At 38.4% G+C, this 26,775-nt stretch overlaps 1 protein-coding gene across 5 annotated transcripts in view; it reads right to left on the reverse strand.

Moving 5' to 3' along the window:
- Window positions 1-1,861: 1,861 nt before the first annotated feature.
- Window positions 1,862-26,775, reverse strand: part of PHLDB2 (pleckstrin homology like domain family B member 2) — a 67,843-nt gene continuing 42,929 nt past the window's right edge. For 2 of the 5 annotated variants that reach the window (XM_027744154.2, XM_027744152.2), the window contains 11 exons: window positions 26,649-26,738; window positions 23,311-23,454; window positions 22,313-22,486; window positions 21,382-21,522; window positions 20,375-20,474; window positions 12,866-13,073; window positions 10,937-11,027; window positions 10,471-10,617; window positions 7,790-8,009; window positions 4,546-4,631; window positions 1,862-3,829 (listed from right to left, as the gene is read on the reverse strand). In XM_027744154.2, coding sequence (XP_027599955.2) covers window positions 3,689-3,829; window positions 4,546-4,631; window positions 7,790-8,009; window positions 10,471-10,617; window positions 10,937-11,027; window positions 12,866-13,073; window positions 20,375-20,474; window positions 21,382-21,522; window positions 22,313-22,486; window positions 23,311-23,454; window positions 26,649-26,738 — 1,542 coding nt within the window. In that variant the 3' untranslated portion in view covers window positions 1,862-3,688. The remainder of the gene's footprint in view (window positions 3,830-4,545; window positions 4,632-7,789; window positions 8,010-10,470; window positions 10,618-10,936; window positions 11,028-12,865; window positions 13,074-20,374; window positions 20,475-21,381; window positions 21,523-22,312; window positions 22,487-23,310; window positions 23,455-26,648; window positions 26,739-26,775) is intronic. The other 3 variants (XM_027744156.2, XM_027744155.2, XM_027744157.2) reach the window with 2 other exon arrangements.

Below are 26,775 nucleotides of genomic sequence, written 5' to 3' on the forward strand. Positions count from 1 at the left end.
CTCGGGAAGCACGAAACAGCGTTTTGTCAGTGAGAAAGCGCTGAGTGTGCGCTTCCCTAGGCGCGTGTTTCCCTGAGCCAGCGGTGTGCCCTTGTGGCCAGGAAGGCCATCGGAATCCTGGGGTGCGTGAGGGGGAGCACTGCCAGCAGGTCGAGGGAGGTGATCCCGCCCCTCGGCTCAGCCCTGGTGAGGCGGTATCTGCAGTGCTGTGGCCGGTTCTGGGCTCCTGAGGGCAAGAGAGGCGTGGAGCTCCTGGAGCAGGTGTAGCAGAGGGCAACAAAAAATGATTACAGGACTGCAGCATCTCTATTACAAGGAAAGGCCGAGGGTGCTGGGCCTGCTCAGCCTCGAGGAGAGATGACTGAGAGGGGACCTCATTAATGTGCATAAATACCTGAAGAGGAGATGCTAGGAGGGTGAAGCCAGGCTCTTCTTGGTGATGCCAAGCACTAGGATGAGAGGCAGCAGGCAGAAACTGATGCACAGGAGTTCCACCTGAACACGAGGATGAACTTTACTGTGCGGGTGACCACAGACTGGAACAGATTGTCCAGAGAGGGTGTGGTGTCTCCCTGATTGGAGACATGGAAGAACTGTCTGGACACAATCCTGTGCCATGTGCTCTGGGATGGCCCTGCTTGAGCAGGAAGGTTGGACCAGTTGATCCACTGTGGTCCCTTCCAACATCACCCATTCTCTGATCCTGTGTGTGTTCTGGAGAGGGCACCCTCCTCGAGGGCCTCGGTATCAGGCAGGGCTGGATGCACCTGTACCTCAGGTTGCCTCTCCATATGTAGGTATAATCTGTTAGGGTTCTGTATCTGTTGGGATACATTTTGTAATTATATATATACATATATATACGTATAAAAAATCTTACACTAATTACCTACCCCTTATAGACAGCCAGAAAGGGCATTTGAAATGCCAGCTTCCCTCCCTCAGTCACCTCTCCAGCGGCATCGGTGTGTGGCTGTTTGTCAGCCTGCAGGGCCCCCGAACAGGTTCACACCTCCTCACCTTCTCTCCTCAGCATTGGCTGTATGGGCACAGTAGCCAAAAGAAGGTCTTTCTTCACTGTACCTTTTACATACAGCCTGTAGCAGACACTCAGAAAGGAAGAAAGCAATCACAGAATCACTGAATCATTTAGGTTGGAAAAGATCTCCATGATCAAGTCCAACCAGCCATGGGACATGGGACACAGCAGCTGAGGTTTTTAAAATGCAGCCTACACGGTTTGCAATTGGCCAAGATCCTTCAGGGTAAGCAGGGGCTTGACTCCCATGGGAATTAAGGTTGGAGAGCTTGAAGACTGATCATAAAAGATGGTGCCTACCACCATGCTTTGCTTACAGTGTCCCGACGTCCATCACTACAAAGTCCATCACACTTTACGATGACGACTGCAAATAGAAATGAAATAAATCACAAGAAATAAAAAAGGAATAAATAATAAACTGCATGGACTTCCCCAACAAGCTAATAATTCCTGCAATTCAAGTCATGTCCTAAGTGAAATACTGTGAAAACTAGGAAATCCTCAAACTTGAGCAATTTCTGGTTGCAGATTAACAAAAAAAATTGTCCACATCCAAGTCTGGTGATAAATTTTTCAAACAGACTCAAAAAAAAAATGAAAAAGGTAATATAATATATACATGCAATAAACAGACTATGCTCCTAATTTCACTGCCATCTGAAAGATTATTTTGCATAGCTCTTTTATGGGGAAACACAGGGAACAGCTCAATTAAGCATTACTATGAAACACATTATTGCTTGCACAACTGTATATGACTATTTAATAGACAAGCAGAAATGTCTCAAGATAAAGCAGCAAGAAAATATTTGAAACAAGTGTATTTTTAAAAATGTTTATTGAAATGCCTTCATTGCATCATGCAGGATACAAAAGTTATTATTAGAAAACCTTTATAACCATACTTAGGAGTAAAATCAAGATACATCAGGGAAAAATAATAATTGTATAAACAAAACCAGTTTATTTCTGATAGTGTTTTAAATCCTAGATTACAGGCTGTGATCTGCACAGATGATAACAATTATCTTGTGATAATAGTCCCTTCTTTAATGAGTCAAGTCAAAACTGATGTTTGTCATGCTAGAGCAACCACATCACCTGTGTATACCAGAAAAAATGCAACCCACTCATTAGATATAGGGTTTAAAAAATATAAAAAAAAATATTCTGCCAGGATACTTCTATTCTGCTTTCAGTTTGTTCCATCAAAAGCCATTAACTTTTTGTCAAGAAAAAAAGAAGGCTAATGTGCTTTCTTATAGTACACAAACCACAGAGCACGTGAGTTTCGATTACAGAAACTGAACCTCTTTAAAGTCATAATATAAAAGACTTTCTTGAAGTTCAGTTTCAATTAAATAATTTACATTTTTGCAATATTAGTCAAGGACTTCGAAGCGATTTTAAAATGGGAGACTACTGCACCCTCAGTGTTTTTGTTGTTTGAGGAATCTCAATCCCTGCTACTTAAAAATTTCAGGGTTTTTATTCATATACTGCTTAGTGTGAACTCTTAGAACTTGCCTCTCTCTTTTTATTCTGTTTGACAGCATTATTATGTGCAGATATAATTTAAACAAAAACAACAAACCTACTCTCTGGGGCCGAGAACCTGGCTCCAAAGAATTTAGATAGGTAGAGATTGTGGTCCTGGCTTCAAGGTGGGCAATGTTTGAGAGGTTTCAGTAGAGGGTTCACTTGGCACAGAGTAAGATTAGAACCACACTGGGACCTTACTACATAAAAGAAAATTGCTGTAGGGTCCAGAATCAGCTCATTCTATTCAACAGTGGAGATTAAAAAAACCGCTCCTTACGAGGAAGTGAATACATGTGTTTCATTTAACAGCCTTGTGGAAAACAACTGCACCTTTATAAGGCTATCCTTCTCTTTTTTTGTCAAGCTCCATAGATGCAGACTTTAAGCATACAGTTGGTGCCTCTGAGTGCTTGAACACGCAGAATATCATAACAATTTAATTACATTAAAAGTCGTGAAGGAATTTGGCACTGTCCCCTTACAGGAAGTTAGGTAGGACTAACAATATGAAGACGTTATGATACTGGAATCTTATAACTCTTTGGCTCTGTTGTGACACTTAACTACTAAGGCAAGAACTGTGTGTACCTTAGCGTTGCTTTTTTTGTTTGTATTTTTATAAAATACTTGATTAAAACTTTTTAAAAAATCACCTAATCATCTATAAATGTCAAATGCTGCATATTAAAATATATGCTTATTTAACCTTTTTTGTTCCAGTACTAGAATTTTTTTGCACACTTGATGACAACACACACATTTGTAAACAGTTCAGTAAGAGTTTACAAAGGCATTCTCCATATAAGAGAATTTGCAGAAACCTGTCGCTGAATCAAGACGGTTTAATGAAAATTGCCTGATTATCCGTTTTGGAGCACTACGATTCTCTCAACAGCTTTAGCTCTTTTGTTCCTATAAATATCAACTAAAACAGGTAACAACCCCCCCCCCTTTTCAATGCATTTGTAAACCCCTCTCAGTCAGGTTTTGGGTGCACATCATAAGGAGGACATTTCAGGGTACTCACTGGCTTTTCAGCTTTCACTACATATGGCTAACTTCATTTGTTATGTTATTGCAATATGCCCTACTGCTCCCCTCTTATTACAACATGAAGTGGGTGTAGCCTTCCGCGCCCGTGACAATGACATCCATCCATATCCTCATGGCTTCTGGAGAAGGAGCAACCATATAGTATATGCGGTCATGGGTCTTGACGCTGAAAGTGAGCAACGGGTTGGGACTCTAAAATAGAACACAAAGAGGGGTATCAAAAAGAATGAAATCAAAGCCATTTATTGGTACCAGAAGTGAAATTGCCTACAGGGATATTTATGAATAGGGTTAAGAAGATGATAAAATGCAAAGTGCTGTACCACTGCATCTTATCGTGCAGCAGATGTGTTTAAAGTGTTTGTATCCACCATAAACACTTTTTACAGCGTGTTTCCACTAGACTTCTGCACAGCAATACAGGGTTCTACCTTGTTGTTTCATGCCCAGATAACTAAACTCCGCCCCCCACTGCCCAGTGGCTTTCACAAATCCATTGAGTCACACACAACTCATTTAAATTACAGGTGAGAGGCAGGAGGTGCCAGTTAACTCCCTCCCTGGGACAGAGGCATCCCTTGATTTGCCTAAGCCACTGATTTCAGTGGTCCTGCCACTGGACTAAGGACCTCTTTGCAGCAAATCCCAGTTTCCAGGTAGACACTCTTATCTCTGCTTTCATCAGTATTAAAACAACCCCCAGTGTTAATCACTGATTAGCTTCCTCTTCCTTTTCCTCCACTCCAGTTTTTCTTTTTTTTTTTTTTTTTTAAATGTTTGTTTTGGTTTTTTGTTGGTGCTTCTTTTTCCCTCGAATAATGTCAACTCTCCCTTTTACTTCACAGCAGTTACCATACTCTGGGTATTGCTCTATGATATGTGGTTAAAACAGCAATAACAAAGTTTACCTTATATGCATTTTTTAGATGATCATAATAGACTTCTTCAATAGCTTGAAAATATATTACACCTTTTAATTTAGTTTCGTGTTTGTCTAAAATAGAAAAGAGAGAAGAGAATGACTTGAGAACTGAAATAAACAGTACTTTAAGAACCAAAATCTTAATTTCATTTCCATATATGTTCAGTTGATAAATAACTGGCTCAATAGTCCTGCTTGTAAAATCCCACGGAAACCTTCAACCTTTGTTATTAGTTTGTTGTTTTTTTTGAGAAATGCATTTTTGATTTTACTATGTTTTCTTTTCCACTTGGTTTCAAAGGAGAAAAGATTCTGCAATTTGCTCCTCTATTTGCAAGTAACTCCCTTCACTGAGGTGTCTAAACATTATGGTTGGTATTAGCCCACAGAAGGACAGATGTCTCTCAGGTACATCCAGTCTTCCAACTGAATGAAAGCTAGCCAGACTTCACACAGCTTGCAGGTTAAGACCTCCAGTTTGCCTTCAAAGGAAAAGTGTTATGATAAGCAAATTTTCAATACGATCTGATGGCAAAACCTTTACATTAGAACATCCTTTGTGCTTGGACTTTTTAAAAAAAGGCTTCTTCATACTTATAATAGTCTCCCTCAGTCTCGACCTAATATCTGTTATTCAAATGTGGGGTTAGCAGATTGTAGGCAAGTTTCTATGGGTTCTGACACATGGAAAAGTTTACAGGGGGTTGAAAGTTCTGGGGCAGCAGCTCCAGCACCATAATCATCTGTTTGTGCTCTCCTACTCTGACACCCAAGGTAAAAGCCAAAGTAACTACACAGAGTTTGCTCTCATTGCAAAAGGGAACTAACTCCCTATTTGCTTCAGTGTCTGAAATAGGAATGCCTGAATGGATAGTTTTCTAGGGAGGCAGCTAACAAGGAGTAAGTTGTTATCCAGTGGTACTATGTACCAATATCCCACTGCAGCAAAGCTGAAATACAGGCTGGGAATTTTTTCACTTGAGTTTTGATACTTACAATGGAGACACGGTTGACTTAATGTCCCTTGAAAGGCAGTGGAAAGAAGCAGACACTTGCAGGGGGTCAGTTCTAAACTATTTCAGACATTATCTCATATTGCCTTTGGTCCCATCATTACCTAGTGAATCATTAGGGCAGGGAGGGTACAGACTGGGAATTTAACATCTTACCAGTCTCAACTATAACGTTTCACAAGAAAAAGGAGCGGGACAGATCAGCATCTACCCTGCATTTTCCTGCAGTGGGATGAGAAATTGTTAAGAAGCATCACAACTGCATGTGACAGTGAAGGGCAAACTTCCTTCCACTCCTGGTATGGTTGTATTAGGGGAGTATAGTGCTTTCTAACCCCAAATTATAGTATCACCTTAACACTGAACAGTCGTCTTTATCATCTTTATCACTGAACAGAACATCTTTATCAGTCCCTTGAGAGATCCTGCTGTCATTCTGAACACTCACAGAACTCAGTTTAAATGCTGTTGGTAGCCGCAGGCAGTTTTGAAAGCTACGTATGATGGCAAAATGAAATCCCAGAGAGCAAACGATACAGTGTTGGGAATCTCTCTGCCAGCCCCCAGAGGACCAGTAGAAGTTCTGAGGTATCAGATTACGAGATTATAGCACAGATTATACTCAAGTAAACGCAATACTACACGAAGTATACTGTCTGTGCAGTACGAGCAAACAGTGGATCCACTCTCCTTTCAAGCCCCACCTGGGAACTTGGTTACAAGATTATTTCAGGTACCCACAAGCTCCCACCCCAACAGTCTACAGAGTTTCCTGTGTTCTTCAGGTCAGAAAGTGCAGATGCTTCAGTCACCACACTAAATTGTCAGACTTTAGTGCACTTTGTCAAGTGCACTTGCAGAACTATAGCAATGTACCAGTATATTCACTTAGTGTTGAAATTCTCTGAGTTTACAGCATCAATATTTATTTTGTAAGTCTACTATGCATTTAAAGATCTAGACAGATCCTCACTCATACAAGCAGTGGCATTTTAGTGCAGCTGGTACAGAATTCTCATAAAAATATTCTTCTGGGCTGAAGTCCTTCAGACTTTATGAAAATTTTTCTTTTGTAACTGAAATTAAATTATGGCAACTTAATGCAGTCAAAACTTATACTGTTAACTGTTAACATAACTACTAAAAAAGAAAAAAAAAGAGATCAGTAGCAGATGAAAACACTAATTCGTGTTACAGGCCTTGCTAACCAGATGTTAAGAACAAAATAAAAAATGTTTGTCACATTCTTCATAGTATTATTGCAAACTAGTAAGAAATATTCAGTGGGAATGTAATGAATGAATATAATGAATTCAAATATATGTTTTAAAAGAGACAGAGAGCAATGCATAACCCTACCATCAATTTTAAGTTCCTTATGAGCTGCTAGAAAGCAGTAATGTCATAAAAATAAATGAAACTGTTTGGATGGGTTTTGTACTCGATGTTTTCTTATGCTTTTTAGCAATGACCATCCTACATATGCCCCTGTCTGGCCTCTCCTAACAATAAATATTCAGAACACAATGTCATTTTTCTGGCTTCCTCTGAAACTTCAAAGTCAAACCATGTGCACAGCAACTGGAGAAACATGTATGTTCCTAAGTTCCAAATTTCTGGGTTTACCCCAAGATAACAAAGCAAGGTACTGTTTATAATGTTTCCAGATATTGTATAGCACAACTTAGTGTACAGAAATCTCTTTAGAGTATTGCATGTTCTTCATCTGAAATTCCTTAGACTCTCAAAATAAGGCAAACTCAAAAGTCTACCTCCGTATATTTAATTTCCTGAAAGTCTTTTCAGCACATCAAGCAACAGGACTACAGAAGCATTCCATTCAATTTTCATGGTAAGTATAATAAATTATATTCTTGTAGGAAGGGTACAAGAAATCATTCTGTCATTGGGGGAAGTATGTAATATTTTAAAATAAATTATGTGGAGCCATTATTCTGTGTACTTGGAACCTGATCATCTTCCATTTTTTTCTTGCCTATCTGCATGTCTTCCTTTGTTTTGCATGCTCAGTTCTGCCTTACCTGACATTAGGATTGAACACTGTAGGGAAGGGACTGCATGAGCTCTAAGTATATGTGTAAAACACCGGATGAAATGGAAATGTTTTATCTGGACTCCATACATTCATAACACAGATGAGGTTGATAGGAAAACAGAGAGAGAGAGACGTACCCTAGCAGTGATCCTGCCACCTACCTGCGTAGTAACTAAAAGTTCTCTTGTTTCTGTCAAAAACAAACCATCGTTTTTTCCACGTTTTAATTTTTCCTCCCATTTTAATCAGAAAGCCTCGGCAGGTCTTCTCGGTGAGGGAGATATGGTAACAGGTCTCGATGTTGTGCCCAGCTGTTTCGATGTGACTACGTAGGTCAAAGTCTTCCTTTCTAACGGGCAAATAGCGAGTCAAGGGACGGGCCTACAGGAAAGAAAAGAAATCATATTATTTTTTATTATTATTTTTTAACTTCTCCTTCACTTTTGCTGCTGCGAGGACGTAACTGCAAACTGCTCGCAGACTCTAAGAATGAATATAAGAAAAATAAAGAGTTTTTTGCTGCAGCCCTAATTTTCTTTGAAAGAAAAATCCTTTAAACTTCTAACTTTACAGTGTTGGAGAACTTACTTTATAAAAGCCAGGTAGAGCATGGTAGTTTCTTGAAATCATCAGCTGATAAGCTGGTAAAACACAGCATAGAAAGGTTGTTTTAGAATTAAGATGCTAATTGAATTTAAAGGTGTGTTGCTACTTTAGATGAAGTCCAAGAACTTCACTTCTATGATGTTAAGCAAATCCTTTATTTTTCTGGGCTAAATACTCATTGCACGTATCTCACTCTTTAATATTTCACTGTTACAGGTATTTTCATGCAAAGTCTAATACAAATAATAAGAACTTGATATTACAGGAAAGATTAACAATGGGAGTGAACTGTAATCACTAGTTAGTTTCAGAGATTACAGTGAATAAAATAGAATTATTTTCTTCTGAATGAGTGAAATATGATATCTAGTTCACAATCAGCAACATGGTATAGAGAGATGAAACGCATCCCTCTGCAAGAGTCAGCAAAGCAGTGCAGGAGATGGTGCCTCATTTCTGACTGCAGCTCAAGACTGCACATCAAGCCTGGATAGTGTCAGTTGGGAGAACGAGCAGGAGGAGATAGTAATTTGGGATCTCTGCCAGCTGAGGGGATATGCTTGTTTTCTGTGTCTGGAGGGCCTATGCATAACCACCCCTGCTCATTTTAAACATAAAAGACATGTCTCCCAGGGCACCTGCTGCAGTCAAGGCAGAGAGAGGCTACTTTGGAACAGAAGCTGATTTTAGGCACTTTGAATCATCTGTGAAAGGAGCATCTCCCTCTCTCTCTTCCCCTGGACGCCAGAGAAGTCAGTGACCTGGAGAAACTAATCTGCCCCTGCTTCACTCCTAAAGTTAGCCTGTTAAATCCCACTGTGACTCTCAAATCGAAGGGACTTTCCCTCATTGCATTCTTAAGAACCTCTTGATGCAATGGGAGCTGTGTTGCCCACAAGAACTCTTAGCACCCTTCTAAAATTATGCAGTCCTGTATGATACAAGCTGGCACCAGCTTTGGCAAGTGCAAAGGTGGAGTTCCTTCCTCTAGCTTATGTTTCTAAGTGTCAAAAACTGTTGGAAAAAAAATTGGGTCTCACTCTACAAAGGAAAGAAAAAAGTTAGCAAAAAAATTGTAGTAATTTCTGGCAGATATGTTTTGTCTTCCTGCCAACTCAGTCTTCAGCCTCTCTGCCAACTCTGCTAATCAGCAGTAACTAATGGGGCATTCTATTTACAACACATGCACACTGTAATTGGGGATAAAGATGTCAGCATTGCATTGTTGTTTATGTCATACTTGAGTTGTCATCAAAATTTCTTAGGAAAAAAGGCCATCAAGTAAGTAAAATTTAGTATCTGTAATTACATCTTATATTAAAACAAAGGAATGTATCTATTTTGACTAGAAACAGCTGGTTAAATACCAGCAAAGGTAGCACAGATAAAACGAGAAAGATGTTCAAATATGATATAGAAACTTCTGCACTCAGGTACATCTATTATGGTGGAGACATTTTCTTGCTCTAGTTTACTAACAATGGCTGCCTATTCTATTTGCTGTACCTTATAGGTATTATTTGTTTTGGCAGAATAAACAAATAGGTAAGACCTCTAAGCCTAAAGAAAGCTCAAGATGCCTCTAAATCCTAAAGAGAAGCAAAAATGTATAAGAGGTAACACTTTTTTAAATTCAGTAGTGTTTCTCATGTATAGTTTCAGTAATTTTAGAAAAAATACTATTTCCTCTCTACAGTAGATACGGAGCTGAAAAAGATTATGTTTTTCTTGTGGGTTTGTTTTGTTTTGCAGGATTTTTTGTGTGGTTTGTTTTTTGGTGTTATTTTGTTTTGGTTTTTTGTTAACTATTTGGAAGCAACGATTCACATTCTAAGGTATTTTATGTATTAAAAGAAAAAAACAAAACAAAACAAACCCCACACCAATGGTTTACAAAATTAACAAACTCACAAATTTCTGTTGCTCTGGCTAAAAAAAAAAAATCTGCTCTGCCCCTATTCAGTAACAAACCTTACAGGATTAATATTTATACTTTATATGTAAGATGCTAAATAGATATCTATGCTATTATTTAATTTTAAATGAATACTTGAGCATCTAAGGCTCCAACAGCCCAAACATAGTTTTAGCAAAACAGTTGCACCTCAGAAATACTAAATCCATCTTTTCAGCTGAAAGCTGTTCTGTTTACCACTGGCAGAAATACACTTAGTCCTTTCTGTATATGAAGGGGAAGTCTTGCACTTCAAAACTATTTCACATCAACATATCTCACCTGTGCTCTTTGTTTCTCACGTATTTTGACTTCCTTTTCAATTAGTTTTTGCCTCTGGCTAGTTTCTTCCTCCAATCTTTTCTCCAGTTGCTCTCTGCGGCGTTTTTCTTCTTCCAGAGCTCGTTTTTTAGCTTCCATCTCCCGTTCCTAAATACCACAGCACACAGAGAACTTCAGTTATATGTGAAACTTATAGTTGGTAATGCAATTTCTAAGCTAGGGCTAAATACCTTTTTGCCTCTTAAGTAGGCTGACCTAGCTTCTCAAGGGGTTTTGTCATCAACTCGCCCACTGAGACAGCAGATATTGCATATGGGCTCAAAGGTATAGTGTGAGGGTGAAACTAGGAAAAGGAGGGGTACTGTTTACGTGTTTATTAGGTGTAAACTATTCAGGATTCAGTACTGTATTTAGGAGGATATTATCTGAACTAACTAGTCTTAGTTTTACTCAAAGTTATGCTTACCCTGGTCTCAAGCAGCCTAGTCTTTTCAGCATGTGCTTGTTTCAGAAGTCTCTCCATCTCTTCTATTCTTGCAACGTTTGAAGTGCTAGCACTGCACAAAAAAACCCCAAACAAACAAACAAACAAAAAAGAAGCCCAGAGTTATTTAAAGGAATACTTGGTATTTAAAGAAGTATTTTTCAGTCCAACATCAGACAGTTTAAGAATGGAGTTGATAGTTTCTGATCCAATTCAGTGCAATAGCCACTAACAAAAAAAAAAGATGTACTACTGTTTGGCACATTGATGAATGACTACAGTTCTGTTTCTTCTGTACCATGAGCACTGACAAATGTTATGCATTTTCAGGAAAAAAATGTCTCTCTCACCTTAAACATGGTAAAATATAATTTAAGTATTTTAAATATGTCAGAACAAAGCATCATAAATTGTCTTCCCTTACAGTCTGACGTGGCTAGAAAATATTGTCAAACACCATCTAAAACAATCTGAAATTAATTTTGCTTAAGGGAAGTTTCGTCAAGGAAAATTATCTGCCTATCTTCCAAATTTTATCAACAAAATCAGCCCACACTCTTTTTTTCCCTCACCAAAGTCTGCCCTGTGAGAAACTGAAAGATCTGTTGTACTGGGTCCTTTTCTGGTTTTTCAGTTGGTTTTGTTTATTGGTTTGGTTTCTTCCAGCATTGGCTGGAAGCTTACAAAGAACCAGCGTGAGGCAGAGGGACAAACAGCAACAGTGAAATTCAACCATGAGGGAGCCATCGGGGCTCCCTCATCCGGGGCTGGAGATTGCGTGTACAAAATGGTCCTGATGTAGCTCAGACACACCCCATCCTCCTCCAAAATGGTCAGAGCAACAAGTCTCAGGGACACAGATCTCATAGCACTGCCACATTAGATCACTGCATAGATAGTTAATTCCCAGCCTATCTCCAGCTATCAGAAACTGGCTGACTGTATCTATTTAAAACAGAAATGCTCAAAACTTGAGTCCTAATGTTTTTACTTTAAAAAAACCAAACCCAGCACCAACCAACCCAAAAAAACCCAAACAAAGAAGCCAGCAGAATGAATGCCACTGCTATTTTATGAAGCACTTAACATTACAGTGATAAAGACTACAAGGGGAAATCAGGGGGCTTCCCTGTCAAAGGAAACAGATGCTGTACAAAACACAACATGCTAGCCAAAAAAAGCTGTCCTTGTGTTCACAAGGGATTCATAATGCTGTGACAAGGCTGTACTTAATTATCAGCCTCCACTTATGCTTGTGAAACTGCTGGGGCAGGACTGTGAGGATGAATGAAAGCACTACCATACTGTCAGAAATGAAAACCAGACTGTCAGAAGGAAATTGTTCGCACACAATTTTGAGACTCGGCTGGACTTTTAACACAGATCGTGGATGTTCCTTTGATCTGAGGAGTGGCATCTGAGGAGGAGAAAAGCAGCCAAGGGCTCTAAACCTTTCAGTGCCATCTCTTCGTTTTTACTGACCCAGAAGAGGGAGAGGGCAAAAAAGACTCCTGGAGGAGCCCTAAGTGTTTCATCTTAAGCATCTAGTAAGTTAACATGTTGGACTTATGGAACAAGTGTACATCACTGACAGCATGTCTGAGAAATTTCCTATCAGAGGAAATTCCTTCCCTATAGTGACCAGGGGAGGAAGCACTGTAAGGATATCTCTGTAAGCTTCAACATTATCACTTAACATTTCCATATTTTTATTTTGCATCTTCAAATAAACAGGTGAGATGTAGTTAAACCTGATTATGAGATGCTACACAACTATTATGCCTGTCTAGTGATCTTCTATTTTCTTAACCAGTTAGCAGCATTCACACTACCATAGTATCAACATGTGCCTATTCTCTTTTTTCATTATGACCCTGTGACATTACAAGCTCAGAAAGAAAGATGGTTTACCTGGAAATGTTATCTGGTGAGCATGCTGATATGCTTGTCTCCATACTGTCGGAACTGTCTAAGCTTAATGTATCGAAGGCATGGTCCCTGTAGCTACGGTCTGGGTAATGGAAACTATTCAAATACACATTGGATTCGGATGCTGTTCTGCTGTAGAATTCAGGAGACTTCTGCCTTTGGTTTTCACACATGCGCTGATGGTTATACCCTATAAAGTACAGAGAAAACCTTTGTTTTACACAAAAATTTTGTGACTGGAACGTAACTTGTTAGCAGCACAAGCATTTTGAACATCACCTCGGTCTTAACTGCACTGTGGCCAAGGTGCTACAATATTACAGTTAATTTCACAAGTTAATCATAACTGAAATAAAAGCTTTAAATACCTGTTTTAATCTATGGTGTATGCAAATATATGCAGATTAGTATACTGCTGACTTGTCGATAAATATTCTTCTATGTGTATGATGAAAATCTAATTTGAACGAATAAAATTTTCATTTTAAAATTAAAATTTTAAAACTTTCATTTTAAAGTGAAAATTAAGCCTAATCTGGAAAGTAAGGCAGTTAAACTCAGGGATCTAGGAGAACTGACACTGATTAAATTAGGCAAAAAAAAAAATGGGTCTTGAGTACTTTTCTGATTGATTTTATTGAATGTGGGTTATTTTTTGTCTGTTTGGGAAACTTTGCCTTCTGGTAACTGCAAGTTGAAGTTTTAGTTTCAGCTGAAATAATACAGGCTGCTTGTCACATCACTGTAGTTATTAGTGTAGAAGTACTTTCCTGGAGTTTTGAAACTGCAGTTCACCCTACATGACTGAAGCAGATCCTTATAGCTCAATGACTGTAAAGAAAAATCAGGTTTACGCAATGGTTACATTCTTTATCCACACAATCATGATTTTTCCACAAAATCATTTTTTCTGAAAAGCCATACTTCTTGAACACAGGGAATTTTATTTGGCTATGTGTCCTTTGAAAATGTTTCTTCAGAATTATTTTTATCTCATGTCTCCATTGCTCTTTCAATATGTTGCAGCAGTATTTATACAGACTTACAGAGAGGTTGTTGAGCTTGCCTGATGAAGAGGAGAGTATAATGACAGTTGTCAATTTAACTGCTGAAGTATTCCACAGTGCCCTTTTAAGGGCTGTTTAATCTACGTGATTACAAATCCAACTGAACTGCTCATCTTTTCCTTCGGTGAATGGAAGAAGTGAGACTTTCTCACAGTTCTGATACTCAGTCAGGTTTATAATATTCTCTGCACATTCCTGACCCAAATTCTGAGCTGCTGGCGGAGACGGGGATTAGAAAGGACTGACAGACTACATGAAAATCTCCCATTTGTACAGGAAGGCAGCCACTGACATTCCACATATTTAAGATAAAGAGACACAGGAGAAATGCAGACAACTGTAGAAATGCAGCAAGGTCCAGATAAAAATGTTTACTAGACACTATTGAGACACTGATGTTAGGAAAACATGCTTGAAGTGGGAATATTTTCCTGTCTTTTTTCTCTATCTGCACATACAAGGTTACTCTCTGGTATTTTTTGCCATGCCAGACTGGGGAGAGTCCCAGTTCAGAGAGACAACAGCTGCAGGTATCTGAGAAGTGTGTCTGCAGCTGAATAATTAAAGCACATTATTAAAGAAATTGTGCCCTACAAGCACTTTCACGGCAGATTGTTTCCTCCTCACTTCCCTTTGTACAGTACAAAGGTTTCTCGCAGTTAAAGCTGGTTTCTAAGGAACTAATGGGACTTTATTTGCCATTTAAAAGAACACTAAATTTCAATAAAAGTTCAGTTGAATCGATTAGTAAAAGAGACAAAGGGAACACAAACACACCTCAGCAGCCATAAATAACACAGGTGTTACTGATTCATATGTGCAGTTTGTTTTTTCCCCCCATTATTTTGGCAGATGCTGCTGTTATTGCAGATAAGCAATTACCTTTCATACGCAAACCTTTGGAATGACTAATTGCTCCTGTGAAATGGTTATCAATTATTCATTAGGGAAAGAGAAAAAAAATAAATTACTGCAAGAACTTTATTCAAATGCATGTTTTTCTATTGAGCTCTCTGCAAAACCTTGCCTATTCAGAAATCTTAATTCCACATCTTATATTTCACTGAAAAATAAATCCATCTAAAAGGCATAGAGAAGCATAGCAGTTCTACACCCTCCTAAAGGAGTCAACTTTCCATTAAGATAAAGAGCCCATTTTTAAGTCAAACATTTTTTCACTTAAATTTTTGTACTCATGCAAATGTAAATGAACACTGTAAGAAACACACATTTGTTCGTTGCAAAAAATGAGACTCATTCACAGAAAAAAAAAGCATAACTCAGTGTTCTCCTTTTATCTTCATGCTGTAAGCAACAGGCAGCTCAAAGCTCAGGATGAGCTGAGCACCGACACCAACCTGCCTCCTTTACAGCCACACTTACACAGCGGGCAGGCACCATCTGTTCTTTAAGGAATTATTAACTGCTCGGGTGCCTATTCACACAACATGCACTTAAAAATATTAGACTCCTTGTAAGATCCAGCACTTAACTAAAATTTTCCCACAAGACAAGATTTGTCTTAGACCAGCGAAGTCTAATCTGATACGAAAGCTAAAATGTTTCTTGCTGCATTGGCTTTATTACAGAAATCCATTGCTCTGTAGTAAAACAGTAAACTTAACTGTGTTAACAGCCATACTGTTGAGCAAAATATTGCAAATATCCATAAAGCCATATCATTAAAGCCAAATATTCCAAAGGAGTTACTGCAGAATCACAAAAACCAGGTATACCACCACAAAATTCTTGTGCGGGTAGAAATAAAGGTGAAAGCTATTATTGAAAGTGGCACTGTCAAGTATGTAAAAAACCCACCAGTATTTCATGCAAAAGATCCCATTACATTTTCTTTTTCTTTAATTTCTATTCTTCCTTCTTTCCCCCTTCTTTTTCTTTTTTTTTTTTAAAGACTGACATTAACATGTCAAGATACATTTGTTGTGTGGAAACATGCCAAAGTAGGAAGCCCAAGTCTGTCTACCTTGTCATCTTCACCCATAGAGCTGCAAAGATTTCTAAATTTTCTGCTCTACTTGCTATGAGCAAAGAAGAAAAATTAGGCCTGTGCAAAGCCATAGCTCTGCAGATATTAGCATAAATCAGAAGTTTTGTTGTGATAGGTTATTTGACAGCACAAAGAAAAGAATTTTTGAAGTGCTATCATTATTTAACGATTATTTAAAAGTTTTGCAATATTTTGGGAACTACTTGACAGTGCTGATGCAATTGGTACTTTTGCAAAAACATGACACAGTAGATAAAGCCAGGTAAAGGGTTGTTTCATACCTTTTCTGGCTTTTCCTGAGTTTGGTAAGAAAAAGAGTGAAAAACAGACAAACAACAACAACAACAACAACAAAAGGCAAACTGCTTTGAAAAGCTTATAATTTGTTTGTACAAATATCCCTTGCCTGCAGTATACTGTTTTTTCTATAGAGCTTAGAAAGAATACAAATAATCATCTTGCTGGTACCTCACTTCCCTGTCCCAACAGCTTTGTTCCCAGTGCTATGTCTGGTCTTACACCTTAAATCCCAGCTAGCCATTCCCTTTTCCCTTCTGGAGTCAATCCTGCAGTCAATGGGACTGAACTGGCTAACTCTCCCTCCTCACTCCTGCCTGTCCTTGTGCAGGCTTCTGGCACCCCGTGCTCCATGGGAGCTCCCTGTGGCCAAGTCTCAATCTGTGCAGTGTGAGGTCTCTAGCTTGTACCAAACAGCAGCTTCTTCATTCTTTTTTTTTTTGCATGTGGTTTGGTTACAAAGGCATGTACACAGGAGGTGAATTTATAAATACAGTGCTTCAAAAATACCTCATGAGTGGCAGCTAAGAAACAGCTTTTCCACTAAAGATTTATAACCAATATGCATCCTCTGAAACAATTTATAAGTTGCTCTTAACTCAGGCTATGATTACTGACAGTGACCTTTTCTTTCAATAACAATTCTTGAACTCACATGACTGACTAAACACAGTTTTGGTAATCCTGGAATAAAGACAATTTGGTACTTAAAAATCTATGAAATTATTTCCTACTGCATTCAGACTAAAATTTATTCATAGATATTACTTGTTCCTGCATAAGGAAAACGAAATTGAAATTCACGTTCAAACTTAAGGGGCTGTTCTTCATTTCCTTAATTCACTTTTAATTTTCGTTTTTTCATCTCAGAGTTTTATGTTTACCTTCTTGGACTGAAAGAAGAAAAACTGGAGAAAGCATATTAGAGGAGACTTATTTCAGACCATGACTAGTTTAGTGATAACACTAAGAAAATATCTTAAAACTAGCTGAGCTGCCACTTCCTCCAGCCAGCGTCGACTATACTTGTTTTCAGATCTATACACACCCCCAAAAACATCTGGTCTAGAAGTTTGCTCAATGTTATCAAGCCCTAAGGAACACAGGGAGCTACTAATACCACTTCAGGACCGCACCATCCTCTTTGGATAGCAGTTTGTGGGCCACTGCATGATATCCAGGGCTCCAGAGTGAGAGGATGAAGTGGCATTTAACACATGAGACCCTGGCTCTCCACTGAGCCAAGTACCCCCAGATCCAAGGCACTGGGTGCAGCTCTATGCTCAAGGCATCGAGAAGCCAAGATTCCCGTGTCATTTGCAATAGATCATCCTGAACACAGAAAACTGACGGACTGAAAAACCTGTCAAGTGGGAAAACAGACCTAAGGAAAGCAAGCACTGGTTCAATGACAGGTAGAGACCACTTTATCTATTCATCACCTTTTTTAGGTGAACAACTAATTTCTGGAGCAGGAACAAAAGCGAGCTCATATTTATCAGTATAATCAGTCCCTATACATTTGCAGAGTTCCACTGATTTGATAGCAAATCTTATTCCTCAAAAATATTCGCAGTCTGAAAAGGTAAATCTGACCTGCCTCAAGAATGGTTTTGTAATAAATACACTGTATTTATTATAAACATTTGTCATTCAGTGATAGAATAAGAAAACTTCTCCAAGTATGTCCGCTGACATGGCACTTGGCTTGGTTTTCAATGATGTATTTAAGGGAGCCTGCTGAAATTCATCCTAGTTACTCAGACAAGTTGCACTGATTTTAGTGAAAGACAGGTAAGATTTTAGAATTTTAATGAACAGTGGTATTCCATTTCAGTTGTACTGTGTGGTGTGTGGTTTAAATAGCACATTGTGTTCAGAACATTACCCAAATCTCACCATTCCACAGAAATGCACTTTCTTTACTTGTGATCTTGAAGAAAGTTTACTTTCCCTCTGTGTGCTAAGCATGGGTATGAAGTGCTAGGGGAAACTCAGTCCCTTCCCTGCTCAAACCCTGACATTTATTAAGGCTATGCCCATAATGCTGAATGAAAGGTGCCTGAAGACTGTTTGTCTTGCCCTTCTGTATAGCTGGATAGAAATACTGGATAGAAATCTGGCTCCAGCCACCTGATTTGGACATCTCTGTCCTTGCCAAGTTTTGTCCTGCAGGGCAGAAAGAGCCCTGCAAACACTTCTGTGGTGCGTTACCCCATCAGAGGAGCTTTCCCCAACCTACAAACGTGGCACTTCAGTGCAAAAGCAGTTACACTCTTCAAGTTCCTCCAGTAGCAATAAATTCAGGGAGCTCTATGTTGAACATAAAGGAAATAAACCCTTCACTAACTACTAAGAGGACACAAACAATCCTCGTGTTCCTCTATCCTTCCTGTTACAACTCTCTTACTTTGCAAATCCTGTGACAGTTCAAATAAAGCACCTGTCAGCAGCATTATTTCCCTTTGGTAAAGCTGATGTTTCAGAAAAGGATATCTAGAACCGTCCTCTTTCCCAGTAACAAATTAATCCCTTAAGGCTCTCTTCATAATTTACTATTTCCATTCCAACTGTTGGATCTTTCAAAGCATAATGGTCACCTAGTATGAGAAGCAGTATAGCACATGATTCCTCAATGGCATATGAAAAGCGCTGTGCCAAGTGCCTTAATGAATACATCTCTCTCATTCTCCCCTGCTTCCCTTCTGCCATATTCAATTTTGATTCATGAGGTTTCTCTCTTTCTCACTCTTGTGACAAGAAATCTGACCCTACTCGTAGATTGCCTTAGTTGCACAGTGACAAAAAATTAAATATTAAAACTGATTTATTTTTAAAACTCCTTGCCTGTGTTAGGTTTGGTAACACTTTGTAATCATGTTTTAGGTCACACCCTAATGCGCTTTTGCAGCCACTTTACAGAAGTATTTCCAATTTTAAACATGATCTCTTGTCAAAGTTTAGCCAAGACATTCTAATTGATTTTCAAACTGAAAAAACATACCAACGATATTCCACTCTTGCACACACGTGATTTTGAAGCTGAGCATGAAGCTCTTTTTGTATTGCATCTAAAATACCTCAAGGTAAGTTAGCTACAACACAGTAGGTTTGTAGAAGGCCTGCTGCACAACTAAAGCTCAAAACCAACAGATCAAAACTATATCAGCTCTACAAAGGGGATGTATTAGGTCATGATCCTTTCTCAGCATGCTTGTTCTATCCCTGTATTGAGTCATCTTGGTGCTTATGACTAACATCAATCATCTGCTTTGACCTTTAACAGCTGCTAGCTCTGACAAGTCCTATAACAACGGGATGGATCCTATCTCAGCTCAGCCTTAGTCAGTGCAATTCTACATAAGGGCCTCTTGCGCTAATACCCATAACAGCAGTGCAGATGCTGGAAAGAAAATAAATGGAGAGATAGCACTGAGGAGTGACTCCATTTGAAGATGGGACACTTATGAATAATCTATCTTATTAAAGCAGAAAATAAGTGTATTGACTCAAGTCAACAAAAAACAGACACAGAATCCTATAGCCTGCGAGATCATCTTTCAGAGATGTAACTTGCTTTTGGATCCAGAATTGCCGTGTCCCTATTACAAAACTCAGCCATCTATCCACAATGGAACATATCTCTCCCTTCCTATTTTGTGGCCCAAATATTTAAGAACACTTACAGTACCATAGTCATAGCTTCTCAATTCCCTGTCTGAGGAATTTATGCAGGCAAAAATATATGCCTGTGAAAAACAATTTTTAAGATCACATTAAAAAAAAAAAAAGGAAAAAAACCCCAACATGTAATATACTGCCTCAAAATCATTCAGAAAAATTACCCAATTAGCACAATGTGTATTTTTCAATATACTTTTCTTCTTTACTGGATTATATTTGGTTACCATGTACTTCAAATCTACACATGCACCTACATCATAATATTAATATCTTATTTTGCCTATTAAAAAAATTACACTTAGAAATTGTTTTTTTCACCAAGAAGTAGATTTATTTTACATATCTGTTGATTATAATAACACCAGTTTCAGGCTTATTTCCTGAAAAATTGAACACTAACTTTAAATAGAAATGAATCAAATAAAAAGGTCTTACCTTTGTGCATCCTTCTTGACTCTGACTCTTTGGTCATGGTTGCCAGGCAGTGAGGAAGTACGCTGCCACAGCTGTTGCTTTGTCCCAATGGTAAATGTCCCTGCAGGAAATATTGTACATATATGCTTAAAACTACATTACGAGACTTTTTTTTGTATCAGCAACTTGCCTTGTCATGGGTATCAACATGTTTTCAAAGTAGTATCTCCACCTTCCTGCTGTTTGCTCATTTACAAATGAAGATTATTTCACTTTATACATAACCTTATCTTTACCATTTAAAGACCTTAGGTAGGAAAGAAAGCAACACGTTGTGTCCCTAGAATCAATTTAAACTAGCCTGAAAATACAATCCTTGAGATAGAAATCATGCATTTATGATTACTGCACTACAGCACAGCATTTCCACAGGCTGGAATAATGGCTGGAAGAATGGAAGGCTGTGATGGGAACAGTTCCAGGCGTGGAGAAAAACATACAGCAATTGACAGGATTTTATTACATGGACCTTACAGTTATTATATGGACTTTACTGTTATTATGTGGTTTCATTGTATTCACACTACACAGTGCACAGCCTGGACATGCCCAGGCTTGCCATGAGTTTGCCTGCTCCCTGCTTCCCCCGCTCCTCCCCCTTTTGCCCAGGATAGGACAAACCTATCCTGGTTTGTCCCCCGGTTGTCTCTCTCATGCTCCACCCTATGTTCTGGCCCTTTCCCTTCCCAAGCTGATAAAAGACCACGTGCACACGTGAATAAAGGATGCTACTTGCACCCTCCCTTGTGTCCCTGACCCGTGCTGTGCCACGGTCCCGTCCCCCCTTCGGACCGCGGCAGAAGGCTTTGCGTACACTCCTATATGTTAATAAACCTGAAGTTCTTTCAAAGTAATTTGAGATGTGAATTTGGGGGATTACCTAATGCTTACAGCACGACCCAACCTACCCTGTAACAGGATACAGGTTTTATACAGATGCTGGAAGGCTATAAACAGCAGCCACGTACTTTGGATGCGGTGTTCCGTCCCAGCGTGGCGCTATTGAAGTGCGGTGACACAGACGGAGGCGTTTTCTTGCGAGGTAAAGTATCGCTCATGTACGTGCATTCCCTGTGCTGCTTCTTGCGCTCTTCCAGATTTCTGAAATGCTTCAAATGCAATTTGTTACAGTTTTGACAAAATGAATTGACGTCCTTGCTCAGTTATGCTCTATACGGAAAATACTGAAGGCAGAAGCCTGGAAAGAGCAAAATCTAAAATACAGAGTACATCCCACTTCACAACACTTTCCAGGAGTTTTACAAATATCACATTAAAAGAATACTGATTAAAAAAAACCACATTAAATTCACGTGCACATTTTGTGTACATGTCCCTGTACCTTTTGTTTTAAAAATTCAAGTCTAGCATACAAGTAGAACCCAATTACAAAGAAAAAGTTTTATTTACAAGTTACATGTCCCTGTACCTTTTGTTTTAAAAATTCAAGTCTAGCATACAAGTAGAACCCAATTACAAAGAAAAAGTTTTATTTACAAGTTATTCTAATGAATTGGTGGCTTAAAACCAATACAGTTTTTGAAAGGCATTGTCCAAATGTATATGAAAAATTAATTTAGGATTTCAAATATAGGCAATGAACTTTATTGTTGCAAGTCCTCTGACAGTAACAGTGGTTCTTAAATATTAGTATTTGCCTCTGCATTGTTCATATAAGGAGAAATTTTGTTCAGTAATATTCTAAAATACACTGTGTTTATTTTTAAGTTATTTTTGCCTTAATGATTTTTGCCTTTAAGTGCAACACTCTGCAAGCACGATCAACTCATGTTCTATCATATTACTCTCAAAACCTCATATGTAAATCAACTTCATGGCCACCACAAGAAAAGCAAACAAAACAAAATAATCCCAAGTTACCATCTTTGAATCTGTTACCTGTTGTTGCCTGCGGTGTTTCTTAGCTGGCAGAGGTGGAGGTGTATCAGATAAAGGAATAGGATCTACATGAGTAGCCATGACCTCAGGCCAATGGACTGATGGAAGTTGAGCAATAGAGCGAGGAGAAAGAGAGTGAGGAAACACAAATCCAGAACAGAGAGGTGATCTTAGCTTTATAGAAAAAAGAGAAATTACACACAGAGTTTTCTTTTTGGAATTTCTCAAAAGATACGGCACATACAAGCTGCAGTTCTAGCACTGTGTTTGTTGCAGTGTTTAGCAGGAAAGGACATGTGTTGTATTGCAACTCCCAAGGCATACTGAGCTAAGAGAAGCAGCACAGAAATGCCAAATTCTAAACCAGTTGCAGCCTTATTGCAACATAAAGGTAGGTGGCTTTACAATTGTAAGGTTATTCCATTCCTTTAAAAGGGGATTTATTAAAAATTCGCTATGGTCATTACAAAGCCAAAAACATCACAAAGACTGAGGAAAGGAGAGTAAGCTAGAAGACAGACTGGACAGACTGCATGGAATAGCTAAGATAGGTAGAAGCTACCCATCTCCCACAAATATTCGAGATATACTTCTACCACCTTACAGGGAAAAAAACAAAACAAGAAGAGGCTGCAAAACATACCAAAAGAACACCTGAGCATCACTGATCCAGTCATCATTAAGCTTGTCCAAAGACCGTTTCCCAAAGATGTTTTGTGTTTGACAGGCAAAGACTGTCATTTAGTGCTGCTTGGGTCATAAGGATTAAGGTTTTTTGACCTTCAGTTCCATCTATCTCATCAAAGACACTTTACAACTGGAACAGTCCTTCAGCTTTACTATTAAACCTGTTACCTGACCTGGTAACTGCCATATAGCAGTTTGCCTTCGAGGTCAATTTGTTACATGTTTAATTACCAAAAAATGAAAAATAAATAAAATAAAAAGGCACTCATGAAAAAACAATGCAAACAAAGGGAAATGTCTCTCAAACAAACCTCTTTATTTTGTGGCTGGCTCGTCAGCACAGCCGTGGAAGGCTCAGTGGCAACTGCTTCAGCATCTGTGGGGGTCTGAGTGGAAGGGGATATATTCGTGGAATTGCCATACAGCTCACTAATTTCACTTACACTGATATAGCCCTAAAAGGAGGAATTCAGAAGTTAAAAGGAGCAAAAGCCAAAAGACGTGCAAGAGTATTAATGTATCCAGTACAATGAAAGTTAGTTTAGAGTGATACAGCCAAATATTTGTTATCAATTAAATACTTAATCACAACTAAAATAAAATTAGCATCAAGCTTTTTAAGCGTTAAATACTTGGATTCCGAAAATTGTCCTTAATTTATTTTCAAAAACATTTGTGTAATCAAAACCCAAATGTACTTTAAGTGTCCAAAAGATTTTACTAAATGTAAATACCCATTCCATCAGCAATTATGTAGCTCTTTCTCAGGAAAGCAAATTGGGGGAAAAGGAAGAACAAATCTTATTTTTATATCCTAATTTTTTTGTCCATGTTTAAATAAAATAGCCTGATGTGTTTCTTGCCTACCTACTAAGCTAATTTGAGTAAATCAAATGATTAATGAAACTGGGAGGAACTTACATAAGGACAAGCCATCCCTTAAATTATGCTAACACAATATCTTTCAGTTGCATTGTCTGGAAGATACTTCTGACTTTTATATCTTACCAGAAGACTCAGTTAAGATGCTGTTATTGTCAGCCCTGTAGCCATTACAATTTGCTTCTTTTTTTTTTTTTTAATTAACAGTCATACAGGACGTGATGGAGTGAGGGATGGCAGGGACATCAGAGTGTGCTGCTGCTTGCAGAGAAGATGTATGCAGGCAGATTTTGGCAAAAGAGAATTAATGGATATGTTTTGGTGTTAGCTGAAAAAATGTTATTTAGAAAATAAAATATGGATTCTAATCCATTGTGTATAGGATTCCAGGCTGAACAAAGTCAAATGTCATAATTTCTTATCCAACAAGGCTATACAAAAGGAAGGATAAATGACTGCTGAAGCAATGTCATAAAGATGAGATAGAAATATGCTTATTTTTTAAATCAAGAGGGTAAGCTGCTTTCACATTGAGAATGTGTTGAAGGGACTATGTTTCTATTCCTGTGCCAACACAGTGTCGTACCAGTATGTCTACTTCAGCAGTTCAGTAAGAGAAGCCACAGACTACTATAGCATTTTCTTCTTTTTAAAAATGCCTAAATTTAGCAATGATCATAGAAGGCAAGTTGAAAAAAATACCAGCATTGCTATCTGTTGGCATAATTCTCAATGTATTTTATCAGTTATCTCAAGCAGATAAGACAATTCTGGAAGATAAGGTATCATACAGTGAACACAGCACTACACAAATAGGAGGCAAATCTTAATGCTGATATTATGTCATGATCTATTAAATGAGGAAACTGGGTAAGATACTAAAGTTTATCTCTCAAAACATGTGACTACAGTAAAATAGAGTCCAGTATGAATTAACATAAAACTTGCTTAATCATCTCATAGTAGCAATAACCAAAGCTCAGCAAGTCTATGGATACAATATTGTGTTCATTTTTAAAGACAAAAGCACTGTCACCACTGTATGAAAAACATTCACTTCTGACTTACAATGCCAACGAGGATTCATCATGAGGATAAAAGACAAAGTAAAGAACAAATGACTGTGCTGTTCATTAGCTCAGGCCCCTATTACATTAGATAAATAAATGGTTTCAGGTCAGATTAGTCATCCAAGTAATTTTGTCAATGCTGAACTTTTAAACAGCATTGATTTTCTGTGCTTATTTAAGTACTAGGATAAGCATCCTGCCTCCTTATGTAAGGCCATGTTACTTCCTTGCTTTGCAGAAAGGGAGTAAGCTTCACAATGGATGGAGGAGTTACAAATGGGTACTTTGGTGAAGAGGGCCTGGGAAACGCTGGAGCACAGACTTGACTGATGCGTGAGCAACTGCATGGTGAGATTAACTGCTGTGTGCCAGCAGACTGTTTAAGCCTGTGTGCCATTTGGTGCTTGATTTTTAAAGTGCCAGAACAGCCAGATAAAAGTTAAACTGGACTGAGATAAACACAACACCTGGCAAAGAAAGGCATTTCTTTTATAACACAGAACCTATGGGAACACTGAGGATGAAACAGATAACTCATGCTGTTCCTTCTCTTATTTGCCTTGGAGTAAGTCCTAACTGACTTCACTGCAGTGAACAAAATGACACCACTGAATAATCCATTTCATTAAAGAGTGTAGGCGCACTTAACGTAGTTGCATTTTGAAATATGTGATTAAACAAGCCATTATGTGGATATGAAGAACAAAACACAGAGATAGCACCCACTCTAGTAAGAGAATGAACAGATCCATCTCTAAAAGAAAAAAAAAAAAAGAAGCTTAGACTAGCCAGATGTCCTGGTGGGAAATCAGATGTCCAGGTCAGAACACACCCTAGGGCACTGGAAGTCTAAGCATCTGCAACATGGCTTGCAGCAGGGAACAGTGCTCAGCCCCACTGGCATGTGAAACTGCACACCAGGAACTTGGAGACCACATAGCAAGATCCCAATTCCCAGGTGCTGAAAGGACACATGGGTGCTTTAGACTTCAACAGCCCAACTTCCCACAGTGACACCTACATCATTAGATGTGGCAGACCTTGTTCAGGGCTTTGATACAAGCAGATCCAGCAAGTCCAGTCAGTCCTCTTAAGCAGAAGTTAATGATGCAGCCATAAATAACTGTCAGTGTATTTTAAATGCTAAATTTTCCACTTACTCTAGCTATTAGGAAAAGATAAATAAATATCTCAATAGGTATACAACAACAATAGCCTGAAGTCTTCAATTTAGTGCTTTTTGAAAAGAACAGAATGTACATTTGTCATGCTTTAATGCAGAGCCTTAGAATAGGGGAGGGGATGCAATGATAAAATCTACAGTGCAAAAATAAGACTGAACTGTATTTGTACTTGAACAGAGTTATTCCCAGACTCATTCTTCTTCATTTCAATGAGGTTTAATTGTCTATTTTGAGAAAATTAGACATACACACACACTCCACACATAAAAACAACCAATTTTCCAAGGCAAGAGATTAAGGCAATACCAGTCATATCTGGAAGACTGTCAAGAGAAGCTATTTTTGCTCACTCATTCATCTGGACTTCCATCAATAACTTAAAAAACCTGAAATTGTATGAAATTACTTTGGAAAGATGTGATGACTAGGACTTCACTAAATACTAAAGTGCTTTTGTATGAAGCATTATTAGAAGTTACTTATGGTAATGTCAAAGACAGTGAAAGTCTTTACCTCTTTTAGACTATTGGGACTGACAGGAAATCCCTTTCCTCCGGAAAGTGTGGAATATTTCTTTTCCAGATTACAGAGATTTTCTTTTTCCTGTTGAAACCAGACATTTCATGTTAAATGCCAACAG

The sequence above is a fragment of the Pipra filicauda genome, unplaced genomic scaffold (assembly GCF_003945595.2).
Source record: "Pipra filicauda isolate LSUMZ 115617 unplaced genomic scaffold, ASM394559v2 scaffold179_size1759329_pilon, whole genome shotgun sequence".
NCBI lineage: Eukaryota > Metazoa > Chordata > Aves > Passeriformes > Pipridae > Pipra > Pipra filicauda.